We start from the raw sequence: 14,284 nt of genomic DNA, 5'->3' as shown, positions 1-14,284 counted from the left end.
TAAGTAACATTGCGACATAAGCACCTAATGAGATTAGAAAAATTAGGCAAACACTTATGATTTGATCAATAAATCTGCCATTATCATTATATATGAAGCACAGCATTCTCGAATATAACAGAGAACATAGCAGGTACACTCTTATATAATGTATTTGTTGCCTTCTTACATCTTTCAACTGAATTTTATTACTAATTAAGGGTTATAGACTTGTATAAAAGATTATATTGCTTTTTCTCAGCCCTTTCTAGCTATATGTTAAAATCACCTGGAGGCCTTTCAAGGTATACTAATGTCTGGGTCTTGGGTCTTACCCCAAACCATTAAATCAGAGTCTCTCAGGGTAGGGTCAGGAAATGGAATTTATCGCTCGAATTCCCCAGGTGATGATAATGTGCAGCATGGGTTGAGAACCTGCAGTCTATATGGTCCAACATATTTATAAAGTTATTATTATAACATTTCATTTGACTAAAACTTTATATACTTCTGTGAATTATATATTTATTTTTTTAAAAACCTAAAAATTTTAACAACCTTTCCTTTGATTTATAACCTTATGATTTTATTGCTAATGTTCAGAAAGCATAGCTTTTTTTCATATAAATATGTTCAATGAATGCAGTCTTTCCAAATTGTAATGGCCACTATTACTGGTCATTCTATGGAGAATTCTCTGCTGATGAAAATTAACATCAAGAATAGGTTTTTTGTTTGTTTTTTAAAGAGATTTCTGAAATAGCTCTAGATGTTATTTACCACACAAATATATGGGAAAATATATTACTTTCCTATTGCTGAACTTCCCTGATAGCTTGTAAAGAATCCACCTGCATTGCAGGAGACCTATTTTCGATTCCTGGGTCAGGAAGATCTGTTGGAGAAGGGCTAGGCTACCCACTCTAGTATTCTTGGGCTTCCCTAGTGGCTCACCTGGTAAAGAATCTGCCTGCAATGTGGAAGACCTGGGTTCAATCCCTGGGTTGGCAAGATCCCCTCGAGAAGGGAAAGGCTACCCACTCCAGTATTCTGGCCTGGAGAATTCCATGGACTGTGTAGTCCATGAGGTCACAAAGAGTCAGACATGACTGAACGACTTTCACTTGCAGTTTCCTATTGCTAATGTAACTAGCTACTAATGGCATAAAACTTTGAGACTTAAAACAACACTGTTTAGTATCTTATAGTTTCTAAGACCAGAAGTCCTCAGATCAAGGTGTCAACATGGTTATGTTTCTTTTCAAGGCTTTAGGGGAGGGTCTTGACTTTGCTTTTCTAGCATATGAAGGCCTCCTGCTTTCCTTGCTGTGGGCTTTTCCTCCATCTTCAAAGAGCATTGCTTCAGTATGCTTCTACTGACACACCTTTCATTCTAAACCTTTTTCTACCCTCTTGTAACTACTCTTGTGGTTGCGTTCACTTCAGCCAGATAATCTAGGGGAATCTTCCCATTTTTAGATCCTTAATCTAAGCACATCTTGCCATGTAAAGGAATAATTAGCAAATCCACAATTTCTAGAATTTGAATAAGGGCACCTTTAGGAAACATGATACAGTCTACCACTAGCAACTTTGAGTTATTTTCTTAATATCAAATTAAGACTTTGTAAATTCTTAATTTCAAAATGCAGCTTTTTTTTTTTTTTTGGTTTATCAAAGAATACAATGCTAAGAAACAAACAAAGAGAAATGGAAGCTCAGCTGGTAAAGAATCTGCCTGCAATTCTGGGGAGACAGTTCGATTCCTGGGTCAGGAAGTTCCCCTGGAGAAAGGGATATGCTACCCACTCCAGTAGTCTTGGGCTTTCCTGGTGGCTCACACGGTAAAGAATTTGCCTGCAGTGCAGGAGACTTGGTTTGATTCCTAAGTTGGGAAGATCCCTTGGAGGAGGGCATGGCAACCCACTTCATTCTTCTTGCCTCGAAAATCCCCATAGACGGAGGAGCCTGGTGGGCTGCGGTCCATGGAATCTCAAAGAGTTGGACATGCCTGAGTGACTAAGCACAGCACAGAGTTTTAACGGAGAGCATGACAGGAAAAAAAAAATGCTTTAACAAAATTAAAAATTATTCAGGGAACTGTATAATGTGATCTGAAAACTTTGAATCAAATAGAAATATTTTAATTCATTATTTTGTATTACTTCTTTTACTGTTTCAGTATGCAATTACAGTTTGATTTTCCAACATGGTGTCAAAATTGATGTAAGACCTGAGACACTCCAAGATACACACAATGATTATAATTCCTTATCCATGTCTTTATATCCTTTGTCATAAATGGAGACTGAACCAGATTTATGTAGGGTTTTATGCCTAGGTCATGCAATGAAATTAATGCTCTTCATGTTGCTATAACAGTATAATGAGTGTATGATGTTGTTGTTGTTATTAGTGGCTAAGTCATGTCCAACTCTTGTGACTGCATGAACTATAGCCTGCCAGGCTCCTCTGTCCATGTAATTTCTCAGGCAAGAATAATGGAGGGTATAGCCATTTCCTTCTCCAGGGGATCTTCTCAACTCTGGGATCAAGCCCAGGTCTCATGCATTGGCAGGTGGATTCTTTACCACTGTACCAAATGCACAATAAATATTAGTTATCATTGGCAGTAGTTTAGCAGCTTTATCTTTAAAAATGCTTACATAGACATTTTAGTAATAGCAAATTACTGTCTCTTGGTAGATAGATGTATCTTCTAATATACATAGGCTCATTGAATACTTTTATGTGTCACATACTCTTAGTAATATCCTGAGGGAGATATAATTATGTAAAAACAAGTCATTGATATTCTGCCTTCAACTGGTATATAAGATCCTATTTAGGAAGGAAATTTAAAAGTACTCTGAGAGATCCCAAAGATGATTCTGGTTCAGAGAATAAAAAGTTTTTGATAATACTGTATATATACTACATTTTTTTTCCTTAAAACCAAAGGAAAATGGTTTATCCCACTATTTTCCCAGTAATTCATGTAAGATCTTGTGTGTTTGCATGGATGTTTTCATTAGTCTTCATATTCCACCAGTTCTTTAAATTCTAAAGCATTATAGGCATAAGTATGAATCTTCAGATATTCTGCTCACAACTGTACTTCATATGGTTTTGGAATAACTAATATCCCATTTTGGGCTCCTCCCTAAACATCCCCAGATGCCAGCAGGGAAAAAAACAATCATTGCAAGTGCCATACTATTCTTCGTGTATGTTAGTTCCATCTGTCACTGTCCTGTGGTAATTCTGCGTTGTTTCTTAGGTGCCAGAGTCTTCCAAGTAACTACTCCGTTCCTAAATTCAGCAGCCACACTGCTTCATCAGCAGCCAAAGAGAGGATCTCAAAGCTGCCTTTAAAAGCATTCAGATGTTTCAAACAAGTTCCAGTCAAATTGGAAGTTGGTCTTTTTCTTCCCCCTCTCTACTGGACAACAGCCAAGAAACCTTTGTTAATCTCCTGTCTGTACTGTTTATATTTTCTTGAACATATCTTCTCTCTTATGAGTTGATGGAAGAAGTTAGTATAGTCGGTGTATAGAAAGATACAACAAAATTTACTTGGTAGTTGCAGTGCTTGGAAAACCACAATTGTTTAACACGTCCACAAAAATTCCAAACAAAATAACTCTTCATTTGATGACCCATGTAATAAGATTCCCAGCTTTCATAAAATTATCATGTATTTACTGTTGCTATTTAGCTCTTCCTGTGCTGTGCTTAATCACTCAGTCCTGTCCAACTCTTTCGGACCTCATGGACTGTGTGTATGTAGCCCACCAGGCTCCTTTGTCCATGGGGATTATCCAAGCAAGAAGAGTGGAGTGGGTTGCCAGGCACTCCTCCAAGGGATCTTTCCAACCCAGGGATCGAACCCAGGTCTCCCTCATTGCAAGGCAGATACTTTACCATCTGAGCCATCAGGGATCCTGAGAATACTAGAGTGAGTAGCCTGTCCCTTCTCCAGAAGATCTTCTTGAGCTATGAATCAAACTGGAGTCTCCTGCATTGCAGGTGGAGTCTCTAACAGCTGAGCTTCCAGGGAAGCCCATCTCCTACTATAGTTTTATTTAAAAGGAAAGAGATTATGTGAAGAAGAAACTTAATTAGCATCTTTTGTCTTTAGGGAGTGTTTTCAAAATTAAGTGTTCTGGGTTTTTAAATCATTTGCCTTTGAACTTTTTTGTTGTTTTTGTTCAGTTGCTAAGTTGTGTCCAACTCTTTGTATCTCCATGAAGGGCAGCATGCCAGACTTCCCTGTCCTTCACTATCTCCTGGAGTTTGCTCAAACTCATGTCCGTTGAGTTGATGATGCCATTCAACCATTTCATCCTCTGTCACTCTCTTTGTCTCCTTCCCTCAATCTTTCACAGCTTCGGGTTCTTTTCCAATGAGTCAGTTCTTCACATCAGGTAACCAAATTATCAGAGCTTCAGCATCAGTCCTTCCAATGAATATTCAGGGTTGATTTCCTTTAGGATTGACTGGTTTGATCTCCTTCCTTGCTGTCCAAGGGACTCTCCAGAGTCTTCACCAGCACCACCGTTTCAAGCATCAATTCTTTGCACTCAGCCTTCTTTATGGTTCAACTCTTACATGACTATTGGAAAAACCATAGATTTAACTATACAGACTTCGTTGCCAAAGTGATGTCTCTGCTTTTTAATACACTGTCTAGGTTTATCATACCTTTTCTTCCAAGGAAAAGGATCCAGTGTCTTTTAAATTCATGGCTGCAGTCACTATCTGCAGTGATTTTGGAGCTGAAGAAAATAAAATCTGTCACTGTTTCCACTTTTCTCCATCTGTTTACCATGAAGTGATGGGACTAGATGCCATGATCTTTGTTTTTTGAATGTTGAGTTTTAAGCCAGCTTGTTCACTCTCCTCTTTCACTTTCATCTAGAGGCTCTTTAGTTCCTCTTTTCTTTCTGCTGTTAGAGTTGTATCATCTACATATATGAAGTTATTGATATTTCTCCTGGCAGTCTTGATTCCAGCTTCTGATTCATCCAGCCCAGCATTTCACATGATGTCCTCTACATAAAAGTTAAATAAGCAGGGTGACAATATACAGCCTTGATGTACTCCTTTCCCATTTTTGAACTGATTCATTGTTCATGTCACAGTTCTAACTTTTGCTTCTTGACCTGCATACAGGTTTCTCAGGAGTCAGGTAATGTGGTCTGGTATTCCCATCTCTTTAAGAATGTTCTACAGTTTGTTGTGATCCACTCAGTCAAAGGCTTTGGCATAGTCAATGAAGCAGAAGTAGATGTTTTTCTGGAACTCTCTTGCTTTTTCTGTTTCAGTGGATGTTGGCAATTTGATCTCTGGTTCCTCTGCTTTTGCTGAATCCAGCTTAAACATCTGGAAGTTCTCAGTTAATGTAATGTTGAAACCTAGCTTGAAGGATTTTGAGCATTACCTTGCTAGCATGTGAAATGAGTGCAATTGTATGGTAGTTTGAACAATCTTTGGCATTGCTCTTTTGGGGGAGTGGCCGAAAACTGACCTTTTTCAGTCCTGTGTAGCCACTGCTGAGTTTTCCAAATTTGTTGGCATACTGAGTGCAGCACTTAACCAGCATCATCTTTCAGGATTTGAAATAGCTCAACTGGAATTCCATCACCTCCACTAGCTTTGTTCTTAGTAATACTTCCTAAGGCCCACTTGACCTGACACTTGATGATGTCTGGCTGTAGGTGAGTGGCCACACCATTGTGGTTATCTGGCTTATTAAGACTTTTTATTTTTTTGGTATAGACTTCAGTGTATTCTTGCCGTCTGTTCTTAATTTCTTCTGCTTCTATTAGGTCCATGCCATTTCTGTCCTTTATTGCGCCCATCCTTGTATGAAATGTTCCCTTGGTATATCCAGTTTTCTTGAAGTGATCTCTAGTCTTTCCCATTCTATTATTGTCCTTTATTTCTTTGCATTGTTTACTTTAAAAGGCTTTCTTTTATCTCCCTGCTCTTCTCTGGAACTCTGCATTCAGTTGGATATATCTTCCCCTTTCTCCTTTGCTTTTTGCTTCTCTTCTCAGCTATTTGTAAGCATCCTCAGACAACCCCTTTGCCTTCTTGCATTTGTTTTTCTTGGTGATTGTTTGAGTCGCCTGCACAGTGTAACAAACCTCTGTGCGTAGTTCTTCAGGCACTCTGTCTATGGGATCTAATCCCTTGGGTCTATTTGTCACCTTCACTGTATAATCATAAGGGATTTGATTTAGGTCATACCTGAATGGCCTGGTGCCTTCCCCTACTTTCTTAAATTTAAGCCTGAATTTTACAGGAAGGAGCTAATGATCTGAACCACAGTCAGCTCCACAGTCAGGTTTTGCCTTTGCTGACTGTATAGAGCTTCTCCATATTTGGCTTCAAAAAATATAATCAGTGAATTGATTATGAAATCAAAATGAAATCAGTCTGATTTCAGTATTGACCATCTGGTGATGTCCACGTGTAGAGTCTTCTCTTGTGTTGTTGGAAGAGGGTGTTTGCTATGACTAGTGTGTTCTCTTGGCAAAACTCTGTTAGCCTTTGCCCTTCTCTTCATGTTGTACTCCAAGGCCAAACTTGCCTATTATTCCAGGTTATCTCTTGATTTCCTCCTCCCTTTGTATTCCTGTCCCCTATGATGAAAAGGACATCTTTTTCTGGTATTAGTTTTAGAAGGTCTTGTAGGTCTTCATAGAACCATTCAACTTCAGCTTCTTCTGCATTACTGGTTGGGGAAAAGACTTGGATTACTGTGATGTTGAGTGGTTTGCCTTGGAAACAGCATTCTGTCGGTTTTGAGATTGTACCTAAGTATTGCATTTCTGACCCTTTGTTGACTATGAGGACTGCTCCATTTCTTCTAAGGGATTGTTGGCAACAGTAGTAAATATAATGGTCATCTGAATTAAATTCACCTATTCCTGTTCATTTCAGTTCACTCTTTCCTAAAGTGACGATATCTCCTTTTGCCATCTCCCACTTGACCATGTCCAGTTTTCTGATTCACGACTTAACATTCCACGTTCCTATGCAAAATTGTTCTTTACAGCATCAGTCTTAAGACACATCCACATTTGAGTGTCATTTCTGCTTTGGCCCAGCCTCTTTATTCCTTCTGGAGCTATTTCTCAGCTTTTCTCCAGTAGCATATTGGATACCTATCAACCTGGGGTAACTCATCTTCCAGTGTCATTTTTTTTTTTTAACCTTTTCATATTGTTTACAGAGTTCTCGAGCCAAGAATACTGGAGTGGTTTGCTAGTCCCTTCTCTAGTGGACCACATTTAATATCCAAATATTTGGGGATTTTCAAGATGTATGTCAGCCAATGATTTTTTTTTTTTGTATAATTATAGGCAAAGTATATACTTTATATGATTTCAATTTTTCAAAATATTTAAAGTTTATTTGAGGACCTGGGATGTGGTATATATCTTCTTGGTGAATCAACTTCCTTATCGCTATGTAGTACCCTGTTTATGGGAATTTTCCTTTACCTGGTGGCTCAGTGGTAAAGAATCCATGTGCAATGTAGGAACCCAGGTTCAATCCTTGAGTTGGGAAGATCCCTTGGAAAAGGAAATGGCAACCCACCCCAGTATTCTTGTTTGGGAAAACCCATGGTCAGAGGAGACTGGCGTTCTACAGTCCATGGGGTCACAAAAGAATTGGACATGACTTATTGACTCAACAAAACATGGTCGTCTTTATTTGGATTTAATACTGTTATTATAGTTTCCTTTTGGTTGGTGTATTCATGGTTGATTTTTTTCTGCCCTTCATTTTAGTTTTACCCTAACAATATTATTTTATTTAATATTGGTTTCTTGTAGGCAGTATTTTATTTACTTATTTTTTAAAATCCAAATTGTTTTATTTTCTTTTTTGTTTGTGTAGACCATTTATATTTAATGCAATTACTGACATGGCCAAGCTTGCATCTACCACTTACAATTGTTTTGTGTTTGAATATCATTTTTTGATTCTTTTTACTCTTTTATACATTAATTTGGATTGTTTAAGAATTTCTTAGCATTCCAATTTAATTTATACTTTATTAAAAACATTTTTAATGAAGTATAGTTGATTTACAATATTGTGCTAGTTTTAAGTGTATTGGAGAGTCATTCTTTCTAAAATATACATATTTTTTCTGCATCAGTCTCTTTCTCTCCTTCTTTTAGAGCTCTAAGAATATGCATGTCAGATTTCATATTTATATTGTCCTCCAAGTTTCTGGGTGGCCTCCCTTGTAGCTCAGTCGGTAAAGAATCTGCCTGCAATGCAAGAGACCCAGGTTTGATTCCTGGGTTGGGAAGATCCTCTGGAGAAGGAAATGTCAACCAACTCCAGTATTCTTTTCTGGAGAATCCCATGGACAGGGGAACCTGGAGGGCTATAGTCCATGGGGTCGCAAGAGTTGGACACAACATAGCAACTAAACCACCACCACCAAGTTCCTGAGACTCTACTGTCATGATTCAGTCATATTCCTTCTTTTGTTCAGATTTCAACATTTCAGTAATCTATCTCCACAGTAAGTCTTTGCTCTATTGACCTTGATTTTTTTTTTTTTTTAAGTTGAACTCATCCACCCCAAGGTCTTTCCTTACAGCTCAGTTGGTAAAGAATCTGCTTGCAATGCAGGAGACCCAGGTTCAATTCCTGGGTTGAGAAGATCCCCTGGAGAAGGAAATGGCAACCCGCTCCAATATTCTTGCCTGGAGAATCCCATGGACAGAGGAGCCTGGCAGGCTACCGTCCGTGGGGTCGCAAAGAGTCATACATGACTGAGCGACTAAACCACCACCATCCATACCAAATTTCCTTTCTTGTTTTTTTAAATTACAAAATTTCCCTTTTTAAAAATTATTTTAATTATTGTTTTAAATTTGTTGTAAATATATACAGCACAAAATTTAACCATTTTTAAGTATGCACCTCTGTGGCATTAAGTATATTCACATTATTGTACAGCCATCCTTGCATTCCATTTTTCATCTTGGAAAACTGAAACTCTCTAATGCATTAAATATTAACCTCTCATTGTTCTTACCCTGAACCTCTGGCAACAGCCATTCTGCTTTCTATTCCTATCAATTTGACCATTGCAAACTACCTTGTCTGAGTAGAATCATACAGTAGTATTCTTTTTATGACTGGCTTATTTCACTAAGCATAATGTCTCAAGGTTCACCCATGTTGTAGTGTGTGTCAGAATGTCCTTTTTTTTTTAAGGTTGAATAATATTTCGTTGTAGGTATATATCACATTTTATTTATCCATTCATCTGTTGATGGTTGCTTCTACCTTTTATTATTGTGAGTAATACTGTTATGAACATGGTTATATAACTATCTCTTCAAGATTATGGGCTTCCCTGGTGGCTCAGAGGTTAAAGCGTCTGCCTGCAATGCGGGAGACCTGGGTTCGATCCCTGTGTCAGAAAGATACCGTGGAGAAGGAAATGGCAACCCACTCCAGTATTCTTGCCTAGAGAATCCCATGGATGGAGGAGCTTGGTGGGCTATAGTCCATGGGGTCGCAAAGAGTTGGACACGACTGAGCGACTTCAGTTCACTCATTTCACTTCAAGATTATGCTTTCAGTCATTTTGGGTGTACTATAACCATAAGCATTATAAAACTGCTGGATCATATTTTTAATTTTTTAAGGAACTGCTACACCACTCTTCCTAGCAGCTGCCCTGCTTTATATTCCCACTGACAGTGCACAAGCATTCCAATTTCTCTATATCGTTACCTATACTTGTTATTTGTTTATTAATCTTTTGCTAATAGATTTCCTAATGGATGTAATTAGTGTCGTACTTTGGTCTTGATTTTCATTTCTCTGATGGTTAGCATCTTTTCAATGTGCTTATTGGCCATCTGCACATATTTGGAACTATGTCCAAGTTCTTTGCCTGTGTTTTAGTTGAATTGCAGTTTATGGTTTCTTTGATGAGATATATATCATTCACTTCATTTTGAGAGTTTTTATTCTCACTTTATGGGATGTGGTTGTCATACATGCTTAAAAGTTTTTGATAATTCCACCCTCTGGGTCATCTTGGTGTTGGTGTCTATTTATTTTCTTTTGTCTTGACAGTTCTTGAGATTTTTCTGCCTCTTTGAGTTCTTGAGTTCCTGTTGTTGTTCAGTCGCTAAGTCATGTCAGACTCTTTGCAACCACATGGACCGCGTGCAGCACACCAGGTTCTTCTCTCCATCACTATCTCTCAGAGTTTTCTCAAATTCATATCCATTGAAATTCTCTATTGCATTCAGTATATTTTAAGTATTATACTGTGGCATTCTGTATCCCACTGAAATGCTGCCAAAAATGTTGATTTGTTTTGTTTTGACAGTGTATCCACCTAGTTGTATTCAGATTGCAAATCCTACCTTGCCTCCTGAGGGCTGTGGTTTCAAAGTCAGTTTAGTTTTTGAAGCTTTTGCAGTGTTATCCAGTCATCTCACATGTGTGCCATCACATGTGAGTCTGGGAAAAGTCTGGGACCTGAGCAGTGTTCTGCATCAAAGTTCAGTTTTCAAATCTTTTGCAGTATTTATTAGAGTCAGTATATACATGTGCAATTTTCAGAGTTTACCAAGACATTATACACAGGTTTAGAGGGGACTCTCTTTCTCCCCCTCTGTCATCTGTGTGGTTTCTTTGCACTCTTGGCTCTCAGGGACTTCTGTGAATTTGTATGTCCAAAGGGTGAAGACTTCGATTGCTGTTGCTGAGTTTTGTTATGTGTGCATGCGGGTGTTTAAGTCGCTTCAGTCATGTCCGGCTCTTTGGAATGTTATGGACTGTAGCCTGCAAAGCTCCTCTGCCCGTGGAATTCCCCAGGCAAGAATACTGGAGCGGGTTGCCGTTTCCTTCTCCAGAGGATCTTCCTGACCCAGGGATTGAACCTGCATCTCTTAAGTTTCCTGTATTGGTGGGCGTGTTCTTTACCACTAGCACCATCTGGGAAGCCCTATTGCTGAGTTTTGGATAAAGGAAAATATTCATAAGAAACATTTATATGAAATTTTTGTACATTGTAGAAATTCTAGATATATCTGTTGAGTAAATCTTATATATGGATTTTTTAGGATAATTTACTTTTAGGATAAAAAACACAACTTCCACCTAATTGGTGAGTTCATTTTTCCAATAATGAGAATATGGAAAATGATACAACTGTCTATGTTAAAGCAAAGTCTGGTTTTGTATAAACCTTGGATTTGAGACATAGTATTGTTTTGGATGAAGTCAAAGTTCAGAAGCTTTGGGGTTGATTAAAAAAAAATTCAATAACTTTTAGTCCAGAATGACTCATAGTAACAGGCAAAATGATTTTCCCCATTGTTTAAGCTGTCATTCTGTTTCTTCGATTTAAATATTTTATTATCCTAATGGAATTCTTTTTAGTTTCAATAGAAATGGAGATGAAATTAGGATACTTTAGAGAGTACTGTGATTTGAGTTTATTATATTTAAAACTGAGCAGTTTCAGATTTCTCAACATCAGGCTTTAAAATTCTTCCAGTTTTTCAATTTCCCTTTATGTATGTTTACAAATCCATTTTGTTCACTCTAATGTTAAAACTGTGCCTGTGAAAACCATTTCCACTGGTTTCCATTTACTGCCTAAAAATACAGTACATTTCCACCAAGCCGTATGAGCGTATAACTATAAAGAATTCCCAGATGTTCAAAAAACAACAAAAATTATCTCCTGTTGTCTCAGTTGGAGACCTGAAGTATATCTTATAATTGTTTTTAAAATGTATAGAAATGTTTACAACTTAGTTATTTTATCCATAACCAAGTAGAATGAATATTATGTTATAGACTATTTTGATCTTAACTTGAACTTTCTCTTTTTGGCTGCACTGTGTCTTCATCGCTGCCCGTGGGATTTCTCTAGTTGTGGTGTTCAGGCTTTTTATTGTGGTGACTTCTGTGGCAGAGCATGGTCTCTGGAGCTCCCGGGGTTCAGTAGTTGTGGCTCTGGGACACAGGCTCAGTAGTTGAGACCCATTGCTCCGCAGCATGTGGAAACCCCTAGGACCAGGGATTGAACCCACGTCCCCTGCATTGACAGGTGATTCTTAACCACTGGGTCACCAGGGAAGTCCTTAACCTGAATTTTTTTGCTGAATAATGTAAGAGCTACTTTGAAATCCTGTTTGGAATGTATTAATTGAAAGATATGTCTTCTAAATAATTAAAATTCATTGATCTTTTTCTTTAAAGAATTCCGTATAAACATCCATGGTTTCCACTTTAAAAATTAAAATTATGCAATTTAAGGACTTTGTAGTTGCTTGGGTACTTCATGGGAAAAAATAAAATTAGAACTGGGTACTATTATCTTCCTCTAATTCTGTGACTCTTTAAAACTCAGTTTCTCTTTTTCATTTAATAATTTTTCCTTGTGATTATATGCATGAAAGACTGGTGACTTCTGAGGTATAGCTGATTTTAGTTGGAAGCAAATTTTTGAATAGGGATTAGTAAATTACTGCTCATGGGCAGGATCTGAAGAGTGCTTGTTTTTAATAACTAAAGTTTTATTGAAATGCAGTTACGTTCATTCATTTGTATTTCCTATGGCAACTCGCATGTTAAGAGCAGAGTTGGTAGTTGTAACAAAGATCATTTGGCTCATAAAACAAAATACTTATGACATCCTTCTTTACAGAAAGGATTTGCTCACCCTTACTCTGTAAGATGAAGGTTTCCAATCATGACTCTTGCATTTTCTCCTACATTTGGAATTATTATATAACTCAGTTTTCTGAGTTACATCAGGATGTTGCTATCAAGCCATAACTTACTTTAACTGAAAGTTTGTTTGCAGTGTTTCACTGGTTCTATAGCTAAGAATTTAAGCTATTGCCAAGACTGCTGCTATTTTAGAAGTATATATTCACTTTGCCTGATTTTTGTATTGTTGCCATTGAAAAAAACATTTATCTCAGTAACCACCTTCTTACATCTTTTTGTTTATTATGTTGACTTTGTTAAATTGGCAGCCTAGCTTTAACTTCACTTATTAATTCAATAAATATTTAATCAAACTTTGTTATGCTCATCTTTGTAGTTTTTAGGTTACATAAAAGCAGCGTTTGTTTGTTTGTTTGCCATGTTTTTGTATAATAAGAGAGGATGTAAAATTCATAGGGTGTGATTAAGTAGAGCTATTGTAACTCATGGATTGTCTGTTACAGAGATATTCCAATGCATATATGCCCATCTTGTAAGTAGTTTTTGTAGAGAAGGTAATCTTTTGATTTACCTAAGAATATTACATGTACTTTTAACCTAAAAACCTGGCAGTATTGCTTAAGATATAACATCTGTTTATTAGTTTATTTAGAAATGTCTTATTGTTCATTATATTTAATGTTAGAGACTTACAAGGTACAATAGTAGACAAAATAGTTTAAAAAACCCACCAAAACTGATAAAATGGAAAAAATAAGACAGAACTTTTTAACTTCACTATAACTTACATTGCATTAGGAGCAGACAGATAGTACTACAGAGCATTGTGGATTTCTTTAGCTAAAAACAAAGCACATCATGGATATCATGAATTTCAATGTTAGAAGACAGTTTTAGTTTCTTAGCAAGAAAAGCATTTCTGTTGTATGTTAGGTATACTGCTGACTGCTTGATAACTATATTGATACTTGTTAAAATGTCTTTACTCACCCCAGGAACTGTTATGTTCCTCTGAAGTGTTCCTTAAATGAGTTGGGTTTGAGACTGACAGGTTAAATATACTTTATCCATCACCTGCATACCTTTTCTAGATCTTCTATGAAGGTGATACATGATAAATATGAGTGCCACAGGTCAAAACATGTATAACTGCACATATGTAATTCAGAAAAGGAAAGCTATTAAGGGGTCTTCATTTGCCTACATTATCAGAATGTGGGTTTCTTCACCACCTAAATGTTAGCAAACTGCTATTTTAAAAACCTGACATAGAAATGTCACATATCCAAACACCATCTATCCAAACACCATCTTTTCAATGATCGTGTTCTTGGGTGAGGAGGCTGTCATTGCAAGAAGAATTACTGTTTCAGATTCCATGTGTTGGAAGGCATTCCTGTCCTCTGCTCTTTACCCTTTCTTGTCCCTAGGCACGCAGTCCTCATATCACATGCCACACTGCTTGGTCCTCAGTTTCCACACTCCGAGGATGGAGCCGACCTCTGCAACTGCCTGGTAACCACCCTTTCCACCCTAACTGCAGCCCCAGTTACAGAAC

General features: G+C 37.4%; 1 protein-coding gene across 6 annotated transcripts in view; it reads left to right on the top strand.

The window, feature by feature from the left end:
• The window catches only part of CRPPA (CDP-L-ribitol pyrophosphorylase A), a 377,884-nt gene that overhangs the window by 276,052 nt on the left and 87,548 nt on the right, over positions 1-14,284 (top strand). For 2 of the 6 annotated variants that reach the window (XM_070787554.1, XM_070787553.1), the window contains one exon: positions 14,157-14,241. The exons of the other annotated variants lie outside the window; for them this stretch is intronic. In XM_070787554.1, coding sequence (XP_070643655.1) covers positions 14,157-14,241 — 85 coding nt within the window. The remainder of the gene's footprint in view (positions 1-14,156; positions 14,242-14,284) is intronic. 6 annotated transcript variants of the gene reach the window in all.

The sequence above is a fragment of the Bos indicus genome, chromosome 4 (genome assembly GCF_029378745.1).
Source record: "Bos indicus isolate NIAB-ARS_2022 breed Sahiwal x Tharparkar chromosome 4, NIAB-ARS_B.indTharparkar_mat_pri_1.0, whole genome shotgun sequence".
NCBI classification, from domain to species: Eukaryota; Metazoa; Chordata; class Mammalia; order Artiodactyla; family Bovidae; genus Bos; species Bos indicus.
This window is presented reverse-complemented; position numbering and strand designations above follow the sequence as displayed.